Raw genomic sequence first — 20,003 nt, 5'->3', positions numbered from 1 at the left:
GGTGGGTGTTCTTGGTGGCTCCTTGATTAGGCTGTTGCTTACGACGAATTGGTAGTTCCTCGATTTGGGATTTCGTTTACCATACCCCACACCCTGATGATGTTACCTAGGCGGGTCACGAAACGTCTTCAAGAAAACCAGCAAGTTCAGAGAGCACCAAGGACCCCACAGTCCTCCTCCTCCCACTCCGCAAACCCCACTCCCTCCTAGCACTGATGATGTTACCTAAGTGAGTCATGAAAGGTCTCCCAAGAAAACAACTTGGGAGAGAGAGAACCTCACAATTCTCCTCCCCCTCTCCTCCACACAACCGGTCTTTTCTAGCACTGATGATGTTACCTAGTTTGGTAACGAAACGTCTGGAGGAAAACCACCAAGCTCAGAGACCACCAAGGGCCCCACGGTTCAACCGTGAGCTACAAATATTCTGCTCGTTCACATCCAGCAAAGTCAAAGGAGGATTTACGGTCACCGACCTTATCTGGCTTGGAGAGCTGCCAGGCCGAGATCTGCCAAACTTGGCAAGGAGTCTCGGAGAGTCACGAGCCAATGAAGCGAACTAATGGTCTCCTGCAAACTCCACTCCCCTGGCGCTCCTCTTTTATTTCCTCTGCGAGGGGCCATTCATGTGGCCTTCCTCCCAAGTCGACCCATGTTCTTTAAGCTGTTCCTTTTCTCTGGCAACTCTACTCATGCGCACACTGGGAACAGGCTCCAGCTGTTCGTCTGCTTTACTGATGTCTGACTCCGAAGGCAGCTGATAACTATCAGATGGCTCTGCCCCCCTCTCTGCCTCTTGATACAGAGCCCTCGCCCGAGCCTTCCCAGACTCCAGGACAGGCCCATGTTACTCCCCAACCTCCTCACTGTCCGAATCTGCTGCCAGCTCTTCTGCCTGCTGGCAGGCCACAACACCCCTTTGGGCAAACATACAAGAGCCCATTGTACCATGGCAGGATTGAAACGTTCTTTGCGAGAGGACAGTAAACTATTTTTTTCTGGCAACGGCAGTGGGCTCCCCGTTTTCCGCGCCCCCAAAAGAAGCAGGACAGCAACTTTAAAACTAACGCCATCTCTTTATTATGCTCTCTTTCCTGTATCATCAGAAGAATAAAAAAAAAACATTTTCCCAAAATAAAATACAAATCAACGGGAAGGACAGTGGCTCCAGAAGAGGGGAGCAGGAGGGGCCGGGAATCAAACTTATCCCCATGTTAGGGGGAGGGAGGGGGGAGAGCCCTACCACTTCGGCTGCCTGCCAGCCACGCCGGACCCCTCTCGGCCCTTCCAGCAGTGGGCAAAGAAACTCACTCCCCCTCGTTCCTCCTCGCCTGCAAAACTCAGGAGCTCGATTTCGGGGAAAGTGCCCCCACCACCAACTCCTCCCCCCGCCCGAAGGTCAAAAGAAAGGCTGGGGAATAGCTCAGCGGCGCCCCCCTCTGTCCTGTACAGGCGTGCTCCGACTCCGACTCCGGCTGTGGCGGCTTTTGGCTTCGCGCCGTTCGCGGTCTCCTCGGCTGCTGCGTTCGCCCGCTCGACTGGCCCCACCGCCGCTGGTGGCATTGGGACGCTCGCGTTCTCGCTCTCTGCTGTGTTCCCGCCGCTTGTCCCGCTCGGCTTGGCGGTTGCGTTCCCGCTGACGGGCTTCCTCAGCTTCCAGTTCTTTGCGCCGGCGTTCTCGTTCACGAGCCCGAGCCGCTCGCTCGGCCTGTTTCTGGACACACTGCAAGGAAAGAAGCAGGAGGGGAAGAGCAACTGTTGGAAGGACAGCCACATACAAGCAGTCTTAATTTACGAGTGCAACTCCAACATTTCAGTTGCTAAGTGAGATGGTTGTTAAGTGAATCGCTGCAGGGAGTCTTGATTTGCAACTGTTGATTTAATGATGCTATAACTAGTGGCCTAGAGTGGCTCTCGCCTCACAATCAGAAGGCTGTGTGTTCCTAGGTAGAGGCAGATATTTCTCTCTTGGCATGTTGAGAATATGTATCTGCTGAATATAACCCCGCAATGGCAACAGGAAAGGCATCTGGCCACTAAACACTCAGCTCCATTGAGTTGCCCAGATTCCATCCCACAACGGATTATGGGGTTGTTAAAAGATGATGATTTAATGAAGCTGGGACGGGACTGAAAAAAGGGACTTGTGACTGTTGCATCTCCCGTGGTCACATGATCCAAATTCAGACGCTTGGCAACTGACTCATATTTATGACGGTTGCAGTGTCCTGGAGTCATGTGATCACCTTTTGTCAAGTGAAGTCAATGGGGAAGCCAGATTCACTCAACATCCGGGTTAACAACTGCAGTGATTCATTAACAACAAAAGTCCATAAAATGGAGCAAAACTCACTTAATGCCTGTCTTGCTTAGCCACAGAAATTTTGGGTTCAATTGTGGTTGTAAGTTGAGGAGCAATAGCAATAGCAGTTAGACTTATATACCGCTTCATAGGACTTTCAGCCCTCTCTAAGCGGTTTACAGAGTCAGCAGAGTCAACGGAGGACTACCTATAACGGAGTTGTTAAGTGAAGGTCACAAAACGGGATCACATGACCCCCGGAACACTGCAACCCTCGTAAATATGAGTCAGTTGCCAAGCTGAATTTTGACCAGGCGACCATAGGGTTGCTGCAATGGTTGCTGGGGGGGGGGGGGGGGGGGGAAGGGTCGTAAATCACATTTTTCAGGGCTGTTATAACTTTGAACGATGACTAAACAAATGTGCTATAAGTCGATGAAAGAGCCACATGCGGCTCCAGAGCCACATATTTCTCCAAATATCAAAATTAACTTCTCCACCCAAAGTTTCTGGGTCAGGCAAAAAAAAAAAAAAAAAAAAAAAAAAAGCCCAGTCATCAAATTTGCTGTTTTCTTCCTAGAGACTAGAAATCAGAAAGAATTTAATATTTACGACAGTCGCGGTGTCCTGGGGGCAAAGTCAACGGAGAAGCGGGATTCACTTAACAACTGGGTTCCCCACTGAATCTCTGCAGCGACTCGCTTAACCACGGCCCCAAGGCAGGTCGGAAAATTGGGCAGAATTCACTTAACGTCCATCTCACTTAGCAACGAAAACTCAGTTGCGGTCGTAAGTCGCGAATTGCATCCTCAGGTGGAGGTACTGAGTGCACCTTCTCATCCTCGGGGCTGAAGAAACCAAATCTTGCAACCACGTCACCCCTACCAATGCCCATCCTGTCTCACCTGAATGTCCGTGAGGGGTAACCAATAAATGCAGGGGGCTGCCTTGGTTTTTCGGAATAGATCGTCGAGAAGTTTAGCCGGAGGTTCTTCCTGGGCCTTTTCTGTTGGGGAGGAAAGTAAAAATGTTGGTCGTTATCATGAGTTTTTGCAAAAAAAAAAAAAAAGAGGGGGGGGGCTGAAGGAGGAGACCTAGCATGAACCCCACCCCCACCCCCTTTTCAACCACTACAACTTGGTCACCTCTAAAGAGCAATCCTTGGTCTAAAGCAGGGGTCGTCAATTTGCAGCTCTGGAGCCGCATGTGGCTCTTTCATCCCTCTGCTGCGGCTCCCTGTCACCGGACGGCCTCACAATTGATAGGCCTTTCGGTTAGGACAGGTAGAGGAAAAAGGATGCTCCGCTGGAAGGAGACTCTATGGTGGGGGAACCGGACTTCCGGTCGGCTCCAGAATTGAACAGGGAGCTTCCAGTTAGGACTTTTGTGGCTCTTTTTGAGTGTTTTAAGATTGCCGACCCCTGGTTAATAGGATTAAATCTACACGAGGCCCCCAGTGACGTTATCCCTACATTCACAGCAGAAAACCCACAAAGTGCTTTCCCCAAAAGCAACTGCAGTTTTCTTGGTTCTTCCTGGAAAATATTTTGCTTCTCCTCCAAGTAGCTTTCTGAAGAACAGAGGAATCTTCTGGGAGGAGAAGGTAAATATTTTCAGGGGGGTGGTGAGAAGAAAAGCAGCTCCGGGACAACGATGGCCTGGGTGATGACGAATCTCCATGGACGTTCGTAGCGTCAAACTTAAAAGTTGGACCTCCAACTAGGCGACCATGAATTTTAGGGATGATGGGGGGGCTGCCCGCCCCAAGCTTCCCTCTAGCTCGGAAGAGGCAAATTTATTTAATTTACATTCTGCCTTTATTATTTTTATAAACAACTCAAGGTGGCAAATATATTTAACAAGGTTTCCTCCTCCTGTTTTCCCAACAATAACCCTGTGAGGTGGGACTGGCCCATAGTCACCCAGATGAGTTTTCATGCCTAAGGCAGGACTAGAACTCCGTGTCTCCTGGTAATTACATGGGGCTGCCCCTGAAGTGTGTCCGAAGACTTCAGTTAGTCCAGAACGCGGCCGCGCGAGCGATTGTGGGTGCACCCAGATACCCCACGTCACACCTATCCTCCGCGAGCTGCACTGGCTACCCATTAGTCTCTGGACCCGCTTCAAGGTGCTGGTCGTCACCTATAAAACCCTACATGGCATCGGACCTGGGTACCTGAGAGACCACCTCCTACCGATTACCTCTCATAGACCGATTAGATCTCACAGGTTAGGTCTCCTCCAGAGAGCCTTCTCTGTTGCAGCTCCAGCCCTTTGGAACAACCTCCCCGTGGAGATCCGGACCCTTACTACCCTCCCGGCCTTCCGCAAAGTCACCAAGTCCTGGCTGCTCCAGCAGGCCGGGGGGCTTGTGAAATATCCAGCCCCACAGTAACTGTGAATGTTGCGTATTTTAAGGTGTTGTCTTGTTTATTTATCTCCTTCCCTTGTTTATTGTAAGCCGCCCAGAGTCCTTCGGGAGTGGGCGGCATACAAGATCAATAAACTCAACTCAACTCAACGTCGCACAGCCGAGTTTTCATTCCTAAGGCGGGACAAGAACTCCCAGTCTCCTCGTGATTGGCCCAGTCACCCAGCTGGCTTTCATGGCTAGGGCGGGATTAGAACTCCCCGTCTCCTGGTGATTGGCCCAAGGTAACCTAGTCGGCATTCATGACTAAGGTGAGATTAGAACTCCTCTCTCTCTCTCCTGTTACCTTTCTTCTCTGCTTTCTTCTCCTTCGATTTAGGTCGCTCCTTGCGGCGTCTCTCTCGGGACCGGGAGCGAGAGCGGGGGCCCTCGCGCACTTTGTCCCGATCCCATTCACGCTCCGCCAGGGTCCTCTCCCGGCGCTCCATCTCTCGCTCCCGTTCGGCCCACTGCTCCCGCACAGCCGCCTCCCGCTCCCGTGCCTCTGAGCGCCGGGACAGCTCCCTTTCCCCTCGCGTGGTCGGGCCCACCCCGGGGAAGGTGGGCGCTTCGTCTGCCTTGGCCTCTGCGGGACGTTCGGCCAGAAGACCGCGATGGAAATCCAGCTGAGGAGGAGACTCAGGTAAGCAGGTGGAAGCTCTCTTGAGATACAAAATCATACTCGCGAGTAAGGTAAGAAACATTATCTTATGGCGGTAAGATAGTTACAGGAACTACAGGTAGTTCTCGACTTACGACCAGTAAAAGAATCCGATCCCCCCTCCCCCGCCCCGGGATTCTAAAATGTTTGATTGCTAAGCGAGTTCGTTCCTAGGTAGAGGCAGATATTTCTCCCTCTGGGCATATTGAGAATATATTTCTGCTGAATATAACTCCGCATTGGCAACAGGAAAGGCATCGGGCCACTAAACACTCAGCTCCTCAGCAGATTCCATCCCGCAAGGGATTATGGGGTTGTTAAAAGAAGATGATTTAATGAAGTTTTAACGGGACTGAAAAAAGGGACTTGTGACCGTTGCATCTCCTATGGTCACATGATCCAAATTCAGACGCTTGGCAACTGACTCATATTTATGACGGTTGCAGTGTCCTGGAGTCACGTGATCCCCTTTTGTCAAGTGACGTCAATGGGGAAGCCAGAGTCACTCAACACCTGGGTTAACAACTGCAGTGATTCATTAACCGCAAAAGTCCGTAAAATGTAGCAAAACTCACTTAATGCCTGTCTTGCTTAGCCACAGAAATTTTGGGTTCAATTGTGGTTGTAAGTTGAGGACTATCTAGAGCAGTTGTTAAGTGAATCCGGCTTCCCCATTGATTTTGCTTCTCAGGTGGTCACAAAAGGGGAATCGCGTGACCCCAGGACGCTGCAACCGTCATAAATGCGAGTCTTCTAGAAGCGTCTTCTAAAAAACCCCATCGTTTTTGGAGCATATATTCCTGTTTCACTTTCTTGCACCAAACTCCAGTGCACCGGGGGATGGGAATTCCCCCCTCCACCCGTCCCATGTCTTTGTCCCCCATTTGGGCTCCGTACCTCATTCTGCTCCACGAAATCAGCGGATAAAAACTTGGGGTTAGACTGGGGCCACTTGACCCCGTGGAGGGCGTTTCGTGTCGCGACGGCTTCTTCCACTGTCGAATACTGAAAGGCAAAAATTGGGGGAAGAGATAAAGAGACAGAGATGGGGAGAGAGACAGAACGAGAGGGGAGAGAAAGAAAGAGGAGAGAAAAAGAATAGAGGAGAAAGAGGGGAGAAAGAAAAACAGGGGAGAGAAAGAGAGGGGAGAGAGGGGGGAGAGAGAGAGAGAGGGGGGGGAGAGAGAAAGGGAGCCGGGGTGGAGAGAAGAAAGAGGAGAGGGAGAAAGAGGAGAGAGAAAAAGAGAATGAGAGTCGGAGGGGAGAAAAAGGAAGAAAGACAGAGGGGGGGGGGGAGAGAAAGAAAGGAGGGAGAAAGAGAGCCAAAGGGGAAAAAGGGAAGAAAGACAGAGAACGAGAGGAGGAGTGACAGAGAGAAAGAAAGAGGAGAGAGGCAGAGAAAGAAAAAAGAAGAGAAATAACAGAGAGAAAGAAAGGGGATCGAAAGACAAGAGAAAGAAAGAGGAGAGAAAAAGAATAGAGGAGAAAGAGGGGAGAAAGAAAAACAGGGGAGAGAAAGAGAGGGAAGAGAAAGAAAGAGAAAAAGAGGAGGGGGAGAGGAGGGGGAGAGAGAGAAAGGGAACCCGGGGAGGAGGGGAGAAGAAAGAGGAGAGGGAGAAAGAGGAGAGAGAAAAAGAGAATGAGAGCCAGAGGGGAGAAAAAGGAAGAAAGACAGAGAAAGAGAGGAGTGACAGAGAGAAAGAAAGAGGAGAGAGGCACAGAGAGAAAAAAGAGAAGAAAAATAACAGAGAAAAAGAAAGGGGAGAGAAAGAAAGATAAGAGAAAGAGGAGAGAAAGAGAGTAGAGAAAGAGGGGAGAAAGAAAAATAAGAGTGAGAAAGAGAGGGGAGAAAGGGGAGAGAGAGAGGGGAGAGGGAGGGAGGGAGGGAGAGAGAGAAAGAGAGAGAGAGGGGAGATGTGTGTTTCCAACTATTTCTCCCCACTGCTCCCCAAATCCTGAATTGTCCCTCTTATACTGAACCGAAGAAGCTTCTTGGATCAGAAGCGAAACATTTTCAAGGGAGGGGAAAAAAACCCAGGAAAAGTCCAGCTGCTTTTTGAAAAAGCCCCTTTGGGACAACAGTGACTTGGATGCTAGGAGAATTCCCATAAGCATTCCACTTAAAAAATTCCCCCAAAAGGAAGGCTTGCTCGAAAATTCTCTCTCAATTCCTTTTCAAAAACCCGGATGGCGTTTTCGCAGCGAACAGCATCACCAACAAACAGGGACCATCTGAGATCCAAAACCCGCCTCTGAGCAGAGCGGGAATCGATTACGGAAATGCCAATTTTTCTGGAAAGGAGAATTTCTAGAGGACGAGGAGGAGGAAGCCCAAAGACTCACTGTGACGTAGCAGTGCGATTTGATCTTGTCGATCCAAAACGCCTCTTCCACCAGGGTGCCCGTCCGGCCCAGCAGCTCCTTTAGTTGCCCCAGGGTGAAGGGCCTCACCTATAAGCATTGAAAAACATCCGAAGATTAAGAAAGGCTCCTGATAGCAATAGCACTTAGACTTAACCGTTTTCCCGAAAATAAACCCTAGCATGATTTTTTAACAGTATAGTTGTAATATAAGCCCTACCCCAAAAATGAGCCCCTTAAGATCATCAGCCAGACCGGGGTCAGCAACCTGCGGCTCTGGAGCCGCATGTGGATCTTTCTTCCCTCTGCTGCGGCTCCCTATTGCTCAAAATTTGCTTGGAATATAAGCCCTATCCCAACAATAAGCTTGTTAAAATCATCAGTGAGACCAGGAATCAGCAACCTGTGGCTCCGGAGCCGCATGTGACTCTTTTACCCCTCTGCTGCAGCTCCCTATTGCTCAAAATATGCTTGGAATATAAGCCCTATCCCAACAATAAGCCTGTTAAAATCATCAGTCAGACCAGGAATCAGCAATCTGCGGCTCCGGAGCCGCATGTGGCCCTTTCACCCCTCTGCTGCAGCTCCGTACTGCTCAAAATATGTTTGGAATATACGCCCTATCCCAACAATAAGCCTGTTAAAATCATCAGTCAGACCAGGAATCAGCAACCTGCGGCTCCGGAGCCGCATGTGGCTCTTTGATCCCTCTGCTGCGGCTCCCTGTTGCTCAAAGTATGCCTCACAATCAGCAACGTGCGACACCCATGGCAGGCAATTTATTGAGCTTTTCGACTCCCCCAGTAGGCCAACCATGGATAAATCCAAGAAAAGTTTCAAAAGAAAACAGAATGTTTAATTCAACTACATATGCTAGTTTTGTGGCCGCTCAGGAACTACCATATTTTTCAGAGTATAAGACGCACCCTTTTCCCTCAAAAAGGAGGCTGAAAATCTGGGTGTGTCTTATACACTGAACACAGCATTTTTTGTCTCTTGAAACCCCGCCCCTTCACCAAAATGGCCGTGCATAGCTTGTAGGAAGCTTTTAGAGAGCTCCTGGGGGCCGAGGGGGGCAGAAATGAGCGAAAAAGCCCGTTTTTTGTTCAATTTTAACTCCCCCAGCTCCCAGGAGCACTCTATAAGCTTCCTAAAAGCTATCCATGCCCTTTTTTTAAACTCATTTTTGGGGGGCTCATCTGCCCAGGAGCACTCTGCAAGCCCCCTAAAGGCTATTCATTCCTTTTTTTGGGGGGGGGAACGGGCTCGTTTTTGTGAAAAATGGGCTCTTTTGGGAAGGTTTACAGAGTGCAAAACCTTTTTTTTTTCATTTCCTCTTCAAAACCTTTGTGTGTCTTACACTCCGGTGCGTCTTATACGCCGAAAAATACGGTAGTCAGGCAACGGAAGGGTTTTGTGGCTCCCAGTGTCTTCTTTTCTGTGGAAAACCGATCTAAATGGCTCTTTGAGTGTTTAAGGTTGCAGATCCCTGAGCCAGGCAGACGCAATTAATATTGTATTTCTCCTAAAATAAGCCCTAACCAGAAAATAAGCACTAATGCATCTTTTGGAGAGAAAAAAATAATATTAAGACTCGGTTTTATTTTCGGGGAAACACGGTGTATATACTGTTTTGCAGCCCTCTCTAAGCCGTTTTACAGAGTCAGCCTCTTGCCCCCAACAATCTGGGTCCTCAGTTTACCCACCTCAGAAGGATGAAAGGCCGAGTTAACCCGGTGAGATTCAAACTGCCAAATTGCAGGCAGCAGAAGTAGCCTGCAGTACCGCACTCTAACCACTGCACCACCCGATGCCTCCCCCCCAAAACACCCCAAATGGTTACAGCGCCCCCCCTCTAATACTCACCAGGTTGCAGATGTGAACGATACAGCTGATCTTGCCCCGTGGTGGGGAGGGGACCTGGACCGTGCGGACGGGGTCATCGATGGTGATGGAGACTCCGGAACGTTGCTGGCTGATGGACCGCCGGGTGAGGGTGTCGCTCAGTGTGACTGCGGGAACCAAGAGAGACAGAAGTCCATAGGTGAGTCTTACCTGGGGGGGGTCAATCGCTTCCCCTCTTCCGCTGATCGTCCCCCGAGATACCTTTTTTGACTTCATGCTCTACGGGGGGAGGCAGAACCACCGTCTCTACAGCGATAACGGGCGCCGACTCCGGCTGTTCTTCCTCGTGGACCTTCTCCTCCTCTTCTTCCTCTTCCTCTTCCTCCCCTTGGCCGTTCTCTTGCCCTTCAACCGGGACCACCTGGGAGGGAAGAATGGGACTGAGTTTCTCAGCCTGGAATGGACCAGGCTGAACATGACAAAATAGCATTGAGCGGTGTTGTTCTAAGCCAGGCATCAGAAATCTTCCAACTCAAAGAAGGGAGGTATTGCCAAAGACACAACATTAGATAAACTTTTGATACAAACAGAAAACAGGCTGATTAAAGTGTTGTATAGATTTTTGTTGGAATACAAGCTAGAGGAGAAAGAAACGATGGTCACCTGAGCAAAAAATTTCGGTTACAATGTGGAATTGGCTAAGTGGGAAAAACTTTGGATACTTAATCAGAAACTAACAATGGCTACGGCGTATAAAGAAAACCTTTATAAGATGTTCTACAGATGGCATCTCCCTCCAGCACGGCTCTCCAAAATGTTTAGAAATCTGGCCCCCAAATTGTTGGAAGTGTAAAAAAACACCAGGCACTTTTTATCATATGTGGTGGACGTGCAATGAGGCAACAAATTATTGGAAAATGATTCAATCATGGTTAGAACAAATGGTGGGAGACCAAATTTTCTCCTAGGTATAATACCGGAGGGGTTTAAGAAAGATACACTTTATTTAATTATACTTGTACTAACTGCGGCGCGCATAGCTTTTGCACAATATTGGAAAAAAGAAAACACACCATCAGAGCTAGATATAATCAGAAAAGTGTTGGCCTGTGCAAAAGCAGATAGGCTCACTCTTGAACTTAAAAATAAAGGGGAATCAGAATATTTTGAAGTCTGGAATAGATTTTATGACTGGTATAAGACAAGGTGACGAGACTGGAACAAACTGTATATACTGTGATTGGACAGAAGGATTGATAATGTATTAAGTAGGCTAATTGTCAATAGTTGTGACTAGCTGTATATAATGTGAATGTATAATCACTCCGACTTCGCGGTACTGAATTGTTTTAAATGTAAAAATAATAAAAATATATTGAAAAAAAAAAGAAATCTTCCAACTCACTATTTCTATTCCGTTCTTTCTAATTCTGTTTTACTCTTTTTCTTTTTTCAAGTTTTATTTTGTTTTATTTTTTTATAAATATCTCCAATCAATACCACTTGCGTGTCATACATTTTAATATAAATAAAGCTAATAAACTTAATCATAATTATTATATTCAATCAACATGTAATTTCTAATAATAATACACATTTATATTAGGTTACAAACCATCATTGTTCAATCATTCCACATTTCCCCGTTATTACTTTCCTTTTGTTTTATAAAAACGCATACATGAATATTCCCCCTTCTCTTATTCCTGTCACTTATTCTAGCTTTGAATCATATCACACTTTATGAAACAACTTTTTCTTTCTTCCCTATCTAACTGCTAATCACGTCACTTACCTAAAAAAAAGAGGAGCGAAAAGGAAAAGCAAATCAGAACAACAACAAAATAAATCATCCATCCATCACCTCTTACCCGCTTCATTGTTCTGCTCGGTTCTATTCTATCCTACTTTACCCTACAGCCTCCAGTGTTGGGAGTACTACAACTTCTGGTGGCAAGCTGTTCCACTGATTAATTGTCCTCACTGTCAGAAAATTCCTACTTACCGTATTTTTCGGACTATGACACTTTTTTTGTCTCCCAAACGGGGGTGAAAATGCCTGTGCATCTTATAGACTGAATATTGCCGAAGCCGCGCCCACCCATTTTTTGGCCTCTGCACGCCCCGTTTTCAGCCCCTTTTTATGCCTTTTGGGGGGGCTTTTTTCAGCCCATTTTTTTGGGGAAAAAAATAGGCCGAAAAAGTGTCGAAAACGGACTGAAAAAAAGCCCCGAAAACAGACCAAAAAAAGCATTAAAAACAGCAAAAAAAGCCTCAGGGCCAAAAAGCCCCCAAAATGGGCAATCCCCCCCCCAAAATGAACCAAAATGCCTTGAAAAAGGACCAAAAAAATGCCTCGAAAATGAGTAGAAAAAAGGCTGGAAAACAGCCGAAAAAAGCCCCCCCCCCCCCAAGGGCTGAAAACGCGGTGCACGGAGGCCAAAAACCTTTTTTTCCGATCATTTTCCTCTCCTAAATTTAGGTGCGTCTTATAATCTGAAAAATACGGTAATTCTAGGTTGCTTCTCTCCTTGATTAGTTTCTATCCATTGTTTCTTGTCTCGTTTTTGGGTGCTTTGGAGAATAAGCGGACCCGCTTTTCTTTATATACAGTAGAATATCAATTGATCAATTCTATGGCAAATCCATAGAATTAACCTTATATTATATCCTCCTCAGTTATTCTCGTTAGGTATAATTACAGACTGTACAGTTATAGAGACTAATTTGATTCTGAATTTAACAACGGCAGCAAGGCTGTTGGTGGCGCAGTACTGGAAGAAGGAAGAATTGCCTACTATTCAAGAATGGACATTAAAAGGAACAAACTTAGCAGAGATGGCTAAAATATCAGCATATCTTAAGGACCATTCAGATGAGAAATACAAGCTGGAATGGAGAAGATGGATTGATTACATTCAAAATAAATATGGGACTAAGAAACTCCAGATAGCTTATGAGTGAATGAGCAAGGAATGTTACAACTTATCTAAAGTTCGCTTTACGAAAGGGGAGTTAACGTACAAGTGAGGGATGATGCCGAGGTGGTGCAGTGGTTAGGGTGTGCAGTACTGCAGGCCACTTCAGCTGACTGTTATCTGCAGTTCAGCGGTTCTAATCTCACCGGCTCAAGGTTGACTCAGCCTTCCATCCTTCCGAGGTGGGTGAAATGAGGACCCGGATTGTTGGGGGCAATATGCTGACTCTGTAAACCGCTTAGAGAGGGCTGAAAGCCCTATGAAGCGGTATATAAGTCTAACTGCTATTGCTATTGCTATGATGCTAAAGTCTGTTAGTTTATTTTAGAATATGGTTGTTAAACGTTTATACCCTGTATTTGCTCTGGGAGGTAGGGGGAGGGGAGCTGGGCTTGGGGAGAGGGGAAGTATATATTTGTAAAACTTAAAAAAAAAAAATTAATTAAAAAAAAACACCTTATATTCTGTGGAGTTGCTAAAAACGGATTACAGACGTTCCGTTACCAACTTAGGTAACATCATCAGGGTTCCTGGCAAGCTGAGTTTGGTCTATACACGCAGAGAGGAAACAGTGGCTCCTCTCTCTTTCCTGCCTCTGCTGGCAATTTTCCTGCCTCTGTAGCCAATTTTTTTTGGGGGGTGGGCAGTCGTCAGAGGTGGTATTCAGCCGGTTCGGATTGGTTCACCCGAAGCGGCAGTGGAAATCGCGGGTGTCCACGCCCATTCACCCCAGCTCAATGCTGTCCCCTATTTAGGCACGTTTTTGAGTGCATGCGTGAAAGTCAGACAGTGAGGAGGTTGGGGAGGAAGACGGGCTAGTCCTGGGGGTTGAGGAACGGTCAGACGAGGGCTCTGCGTTGGAGGCAGAGTGGGGGCCTAGACATCAGCGAGGCAGAGGAACAGCGGGAGCCTGTTCCCAATGTGTGCATGCGCAGAGCTGCCAGAAGACAAGAACAACTAAGGAAGCAGGGTCGACTTGGGAGTAAAGCCACACCTTGGAGGGGATTGGCCCCTCCCACAGGAAACATAAGAAGAGCGAACGGGGACGGGGATTTTTCAGGAAACAATTCGTTCCTTCGGTTGTTTCAAGAGTGGAAAATATTGTTTGTGACTATAAGAGACTCTGTGCCAAGTGTGGCCTTGCCCTGCCTTGGGAAGCTAGTTATCTGGCAGCTCGCCAAGCGAGATAAGGTTCGTGTGGATAAACATTCCTCTGAAAGACTGTTTGCCAAGCCTTGCGGACTGTGAATGAAAGGAATCCACAGTCGTGCCAAGTGTTGCCTTGCCCTGTGTGTGGAAACTAGTTATCTGGCAGCTCTCCAAGCGAGATAAGGTTCGTGTGGATAAACATTCCTCTGAAAAACTGTTTGCCAAGCCTTGCGGACTGTGAATGAAAGGAATCCACAGTCGTGCCAAGTGTTGCCTTGCCCTGTGTGTGCAAACTAGTTATCTGGCAGCTCTCCAAGCGAGATAAGGTTCGTGTGGATAAACATTCCTCGGAAAGGCTGTTTGCCAAGCCTTGCGGACTGGGAATAAAAGGAATTCACGGTTGTGTAAATAAAAGAGGTTTTACCCAGAACCAAGACTCTGCTTCATGCTTGTTAAGGAAACTTAGGTCAGAAGAACGTTTTAGGATATTTTTAGTTTTCCCCGTGTCTAAATCCGAGCACCGCCTCCGCTCTGCAATTAGTATTTGCCTTAAATGATTATGGGAGATTGGCCGTTCACCACCCCGGAAATCAATGGGAGACGAGAGAGATGTAAAAACAATGGAGTTGAACAAAACGGCCGTCTGGTGAGCGGGCAACTTTGTGGCTTGCCGAGTCTCGCGCCTGAGTGCCGCTTCTGTCCTGGGGACCGATCGGGGAGCCCCTACTGCCGTCCCTCCCCAGCACCAACCTGCGTGACGGTACGGCAGATCTTGAGCGCTTTCTCGTGAGCTGGCTCTTCCAAGTGGCGCTCGGCTTCGTCTTCGGAGATGCGGGAGTCGTCGGCGTGAAGGTCCACCACAGCTTCCTGACCTCCTAGCGGTGGCTTAATCTCTGGGATCAGGCTCTGGAGGAGGAAGGAAGGAGAAAAGCACATCAGGATCGGTTCTCGGCTGTCCCCGAGTTCGACTTTTGCCCCAGCTAGCCGGTTACCTTGAGGGATTCGGTGGTGATGCTGATCGAAGGTTTCTTCTGGGTCGTGGCGGTGCTGGCGCCCCAGCGCCGTTTGCGGCCCGCCGGCTGGCTTCCTTCGGTGTCACTGTTTGTGGCAACTGGCCCTTTGGTCACGGAGGATGCTAAAAGCGAGGGAGGAAAGGAGTTAATAACTGGAGCAGTTTCCTCAGGACATGATTGGAGGCAGGTTTTCTCTGAAGTGGCTCGAGTGAGCGAGTCCGTTCACTCCCACCCGCTCTCCCTAAATCCCATGGCCTCTTCTGCACGATCCGGCTATATAGGCAGTCCTCGGCTTACAACCACAATGGGGCCCAACATTTCCATGGCTAAGCGAGACAATTGAGTTTTGCTTCATTTTACGATCTTTCTTGACACAGTTGGGGGCAGCTTGGCTCTTGAGGTGGCTCGAGTGAGCGCATCAGTTCACATCCACCCTCTTTCCCTAACCCCCATGGCTTCTTCTGCATGATCTGCCAGTACAGTAGTCCTCCACTTACGACAAGGGAGCCCAGCGTTTCTGTTAACAAGTGAGACAATTGAGTTTCTTGCCACGGTCGTTAAGCAAATCGGGCTGCCGTTGACTTTGCTTGTCAGAAGGCCACAACAAGGGATCACATGACCCCGGGATGCTGCGACCGTCATAAATATGAACCGATGGCCAAGGGCTCGAATGTTGATTAATGGGGATGCTGCCATGGCCGTGTGAACAACGGTCATAAGTCACTCTTTTTCAATGTTGCTGTAAGTTCAAATAGTCACTAAATGAATGGTTATAAGTTGAGGGCTATCTATTGGGTTAAAACAAGAATCTAGGGTTTGGGTTTTAGTTCCTTTAAGATGGGTGGACTTCAATTCCCAGAATTCCCCAGCCAGCAAAACATAAAATCCTGGGAGTTGAAGTCCACCCATCTTAAAAGGCCTGAGGTTGAGAAACCCTTTCCTAGTAAAATCACAGCTGTCTTCATTACTACAGGCACTAAATGGATTGTGTTTCTGCTACCCCCCCCCCCCCCTACTACGTGTAGTAATCTGGATGAAGCAATTGGTGCAGAGGATGGTACCGTTGAAAAAATAAAAATATTTTACCAGGCGTATCTTTAAAAATAACACATCCCGTCCCATCAAAGCTGGCTGGGTGACTTTGGGCCGATCACCAGGAGATTGGGAGTTCTAGTCCCACCTTAAGGCAAGAAAGCTAGCTGGGTGGGTGGGCCAATCATCAGGAGACTGGGAGTTCTAGTCCCACCTTAAGGCAAGAAAGCTGGCTGGGTGGGCCAATCACCAGGAGACTGGGAGTTCTAGTTCTACCTTAAGGCAAGGAAGCTGGCTGGGTGGGCCAATCACCAGGAGACTGGGAGTTCTAGTCCCACCTTAAGGCAAGAAAGCTGGCTGGGTGGGCCAATCACCAGGAGACTGGGAGTTCTAGTCCCACCTTAAGGCAAGAAAGCTGGGTGGGTGGGCCAATCACCAGGAGATTGGGAGTTCTAGCCCCACCTTAAGGCAAGGAAGCTGGGTGGGTGGGCCAATCCCCAGGAGACTGGGAGTTCTAGTCCCACCTTAAGGCAAGAAAGCTGGGTGGGTGGGCCAATCCCCAGGAGACTGGGAGTTCTAGTCCCACCTTAAGGCAAGAAAGCTGGCTGGGAGGGCCAATCACCAGGAGACTGGGAGTTCTAGTCCCACCTTAAGGCAAGAAAGCTGGCTGGGTGGGCCAATCACCAGGAGATTGGGAGTTCTAGCCCCACCTTAAGGCAAGGAAGCTGGGTGGGTGGGCCAATCCCCAGGAGACTGGGAGTTCTAGTCCCACCTTAAGGCAAGAAAGCTGGGTGGGTGGGCCAATCCCCAGGAGACTGGGAGTTCTAGTCCCACCTTAAGGCAAGAAAGCTGGCTGGGAGGGCCAATCACCAGGAGACTGGGAGTTCTAGTCCCACCTTAAGGCAAGAAAGCTGGCTGGGTGGGCCAATCACCAGGAGACTGGGAGTTCTAGTCCCACCTTAAGGCAAGAAAGCTGGGTGGGTGGGCCAATCACCAGGAGACTGGGAGTTCTAGCCCCACCTTAAGGCAAGGAAGCTGGGTGGGTGTGCCAATCACCAGGAGACTGGGAGTTCTAGCCCCACCTTAAGGCAAGAAAGCTGGGTGGGTGTGCCAATCACCAGGAGACTGGGAGTTCTAGCCCCACCTTAAGGCAAGAAAGCTGGGTGGGTGGGCCAATCACCAGGAGACTGGGAGTTCTAGTCCCACCTTAAGGCAAGAAAGCTGGCTGTGTGTGCCAATCACCAGGAGACTGGGAGTTCTAGTCCCGCCTTAAGGCAAGAAAGCTGGGTGGGTGGGCCAATCCCCAGAAGACTGGGAGTTCTAGTCCCGTTTTAGGCAGAAAAGCCAACTGGGTGACTTTGTCCCAGTCTGTCTTTCCCAGTCCAACCTTCCTCAAAGGGTTGTTGTGGTGGTGGGAAAAAAACAGGGGGAGGAAAGAGTAGGTTTGCCATTTTTTACTTATAAAAGTGGGCTAAAAATCTTAACAAACAAGCATCTTTCTGGAAAGCTCAGCTGTGACTTCAACTGGCTGCTAAGAGACTGATTGTTAAGTGAGGACTAACTATATTTCAGTGTATTTCAATTTATAGCCAGTGTATTTAATTGTATTTAATTTAGTGGATTTAATGTAAACGCATACGAGGGGTATTTAATTGCACCGGCCTCCACTGCGGGAATGTGACATGAGTCTCCTTCTCCAAAGCCCAGATGGGGCAAGTGAAGATTAGCCAGATTTTTAAGCGAGTGGGAGTAAAAATTGCCCAACAGAGATTGTTTCCAAGGCTACAATCTCTTGCATTCTGCTCCAGAGAGTGACCTTATCTTTCTCTGGGGGAGGCAAGGGAATGTCCACCTTTCCTCCATCTCAGCAGAAGACATGTGCTCTCTCTCCCACTCCTTAAAGCAGTGTTTCTCAACCTTGGCAACTTGAAGATGTCCGGACTTCAACTCCCAGAATTCCCCAGCCAGCATTCGCTGGCTGGGGAATTCTGGGAGTTGAAGTCCGGACATCTTCAAGTTGCCAAGGTTGAGAAACACTGCCTTAAAGCCAAGATCTCCAGCCTTGGCTAATTTAAGACTTGTGGACTTCAACCCCCCATAATTCCTCAGCCACAGTCTCTGACCGTGGTAACTTGTGGACTTCAACTCCCAGAATGCCTCAGCCAGTCTCCAACCATGGCAAGTTTAAGGCTTGTGGACTTCAACTCCCAGAATCCCTCAGCCTCCAACCTTAGCAGACTTCAACCCCCACAATTCCTCAGCCAGTCTCCCACCATGGCAAATTTAAGACTTGTGGACTTCAACTCCCAGAATGCCTCAGCCAGTCTCCAACCATGGGAAGTTTAAGACTTGTGGACTTCAACTCCCAGAATGCCTCAGCCGGCTTTAGCTAAAGCTTTAAGACTGATGGACTTCAATTCCCAGAATGCCTCAGCCAGTCTCTGACCATGGCAAGTTTAAGACTTGTGGACTTCAACTACCAGAATGCCTCAGCCAGTCTGCAACCATGGCAAGTGTGGACGTCAACTCCCATTCCCAGAATTCCTCAGCCTCCAACCTTAGCATTTATGGACTTCAACTCCCACAATTCCTCAGCCAGTCTCCGACCATGGCAACTTGTGGACTTCAACTCCCAGAATGCCTCAGCCAATCTCTGAGAATGGCAAGTTAAAGGACTTGTGGACTTCAACTCCCAGAATGCCTCAGCCAGTCTCTGACCATGGCAAGTTTAAGACTTGTGGACTTCAACTCCCAGAACGCCTCAGCCAATCTCTGAGAATGGCAAGTTAAAAGACTTGTGGACTTCAACTCCCAGAATGCCTCAGTCAGTCTCCAACCATGGCAAGTTTAAGACTTGTGGACTTCAACCCCCACAATCCCTCAGCCAGCCTCTGACCATGGCAACTTGTGGACTTCAACTCCCAGAATTCCTCAGGCAGCAATGCTGAGGTGAGGAATTCTGGGAGTTGAAGTCCACAAGTCTTAAATTTGCCTCCGCTTTCAGGAGCGGGAGGTGGGACTCGAGGACCCCCCCCCCCCAACCCTCTTCAGATGTCTCACCAAGCGGTCAAGGGAGGAGGGTTGAGCTCAACAGGGCTGACAACCTGCCCCTTTTACTTACAGACGACGGAGATTTTCCTCTTGAAGGCCTTGGGTTGAGTCGAACCCTGTGGAGAAAGGGAAGGAAGAAGGGAAGGGCAGAGAGAGAGAGAGAGAGAGAGAGAGAGAGAGAGAGAGAGAGAAAGAGAAAGAGGGGGAGAAAGACAAAGAAAGAAAACCCCGTGTATAGGGGGAAGTCAAGTCAGTATCGGGGATTTGGAAAGCGGCCGTCGCATCTGAGGGACATCAAAGGGAGGTGGGAGAGAAGGCCTAAATAATGGAGGGGCCCAGATGAAGGGATGGGGAGGGACAAAGGGGGTCTCCTGCTGCCTCGGCAATGAAGTGGAGAGGGTAGAATCCTGTCTCCCCTAACTGATTACCAAATCTGGTCAATTTATTTGCACGTGGTCCCTGCCGTCTAGGGTGGTCCACAATTGGGAGTGGGAATCCCTGGAAGCGGCCCTCATGAGGACTAGAAACCCTTTTAGAACATTCTCTTATTTCAGGGGTCTCCAACTGTGGCAACTCAGCCGGCTTTAGCTAAAGCTTTAAGACTGGTGGACTTCAACTCCCAGAATGCCTCAGCCAGCTTTAGCTAAAGCTTTAAGACTGGTGGACTTCAACTCCCAGAATGCCTCAGCCGGCTTTAACTAAAGCTTTAAGACTGGTGGACTTCAACTCCCAGAATGCCTCAGCCGGCTTTAGCTAAAGCTTTAAGACTGGTGGACTTCAACTCCCACAATGCCTCAGCCGGCTTTAGCTAAAGCTTTAGAACTTGTGGACTTCAACTCCCAGAATGCCTCAGCTAGCTTTAGCTAAAGCTTTAAGACTTGTGGACTTCAACTCCCACAATGCCTCAGCCGGGTTTAGCTAAAGCTTTAAGATTGGTGGACTTCAACTCCCAGAATGCCTCAGCCGGCTTTAGCTAAAGCTTTAAAACTTGTGGACTTCAACTCCCAGAATGCCTCAGCTAGCTTTAGCTAAAGCTTTAAGACTTGTGGACTTCAACTCCCACAATGCCTCAGCCGGGTTTAGCTAAAGCTTTAAGATTGGTGGACTTCAACTCCCAGAATGCCTCAGCCGGCTTTAGGTAAAGCCGGCTGAGGCATTCTGGGAGTTGAAGTCCACCAGTCTTAAAGCTGCGAAGGTTGGA

General features: G+C 48.6%; 1 protein-coding gene across 1 annotated transcript; it reads right to left on the bottom strand.

Annotated features, from left to right (window-relative positions):
• Positions 1-1,056: 1,056 nt before the first annotated feature.
• On the bottom strand, positions 1,057-18,995 carry LOC116523436 (apoptotic chromatin condensation inducer in the nucleus-like; the record flags this gene model as incomplete). Its single annotated transcript, XM_032238553.1, has 10 exons — positions 1,057-1,723; positions 3,208-3,308; positions 5,020-5,338; positions 6,271-6,378; positions 7,717-7,824; positions 9,601-9,746; positions 9,841-10,000; positions 14,457-14,612; positions 14,699-14,841; positions 18,873-18,995. Coding segments are annotated over 10 exons (1,664 nt in total), but the record flags the coding sequence as incomplete, so codon positions are not given.
• Positions 18,996-20,003: the final 1,008 nt, after the last annotated feature.

The sequence above is a fragment of the Thamnophis elegans genome, unplaced genomic scaffold, assembly GCF_009769535.1.
Source record: "Thamnophis elegans isolate rThaEle1 unplaced genomic scaffold, rThaEle1.pri scaffold_290_arrow_ctg1, whole genome shotgun sequence".
NCBI lineage: Eukaryota > Metazoa > Chordata > Lepidosauria > Squamata > Colubridae > Thamnophis > Thamnophis elegans.
Note: the sequence above shows the minus strand (reverse complement) of the source record. Positions and strands in the feature narration are given on the sequence as shown.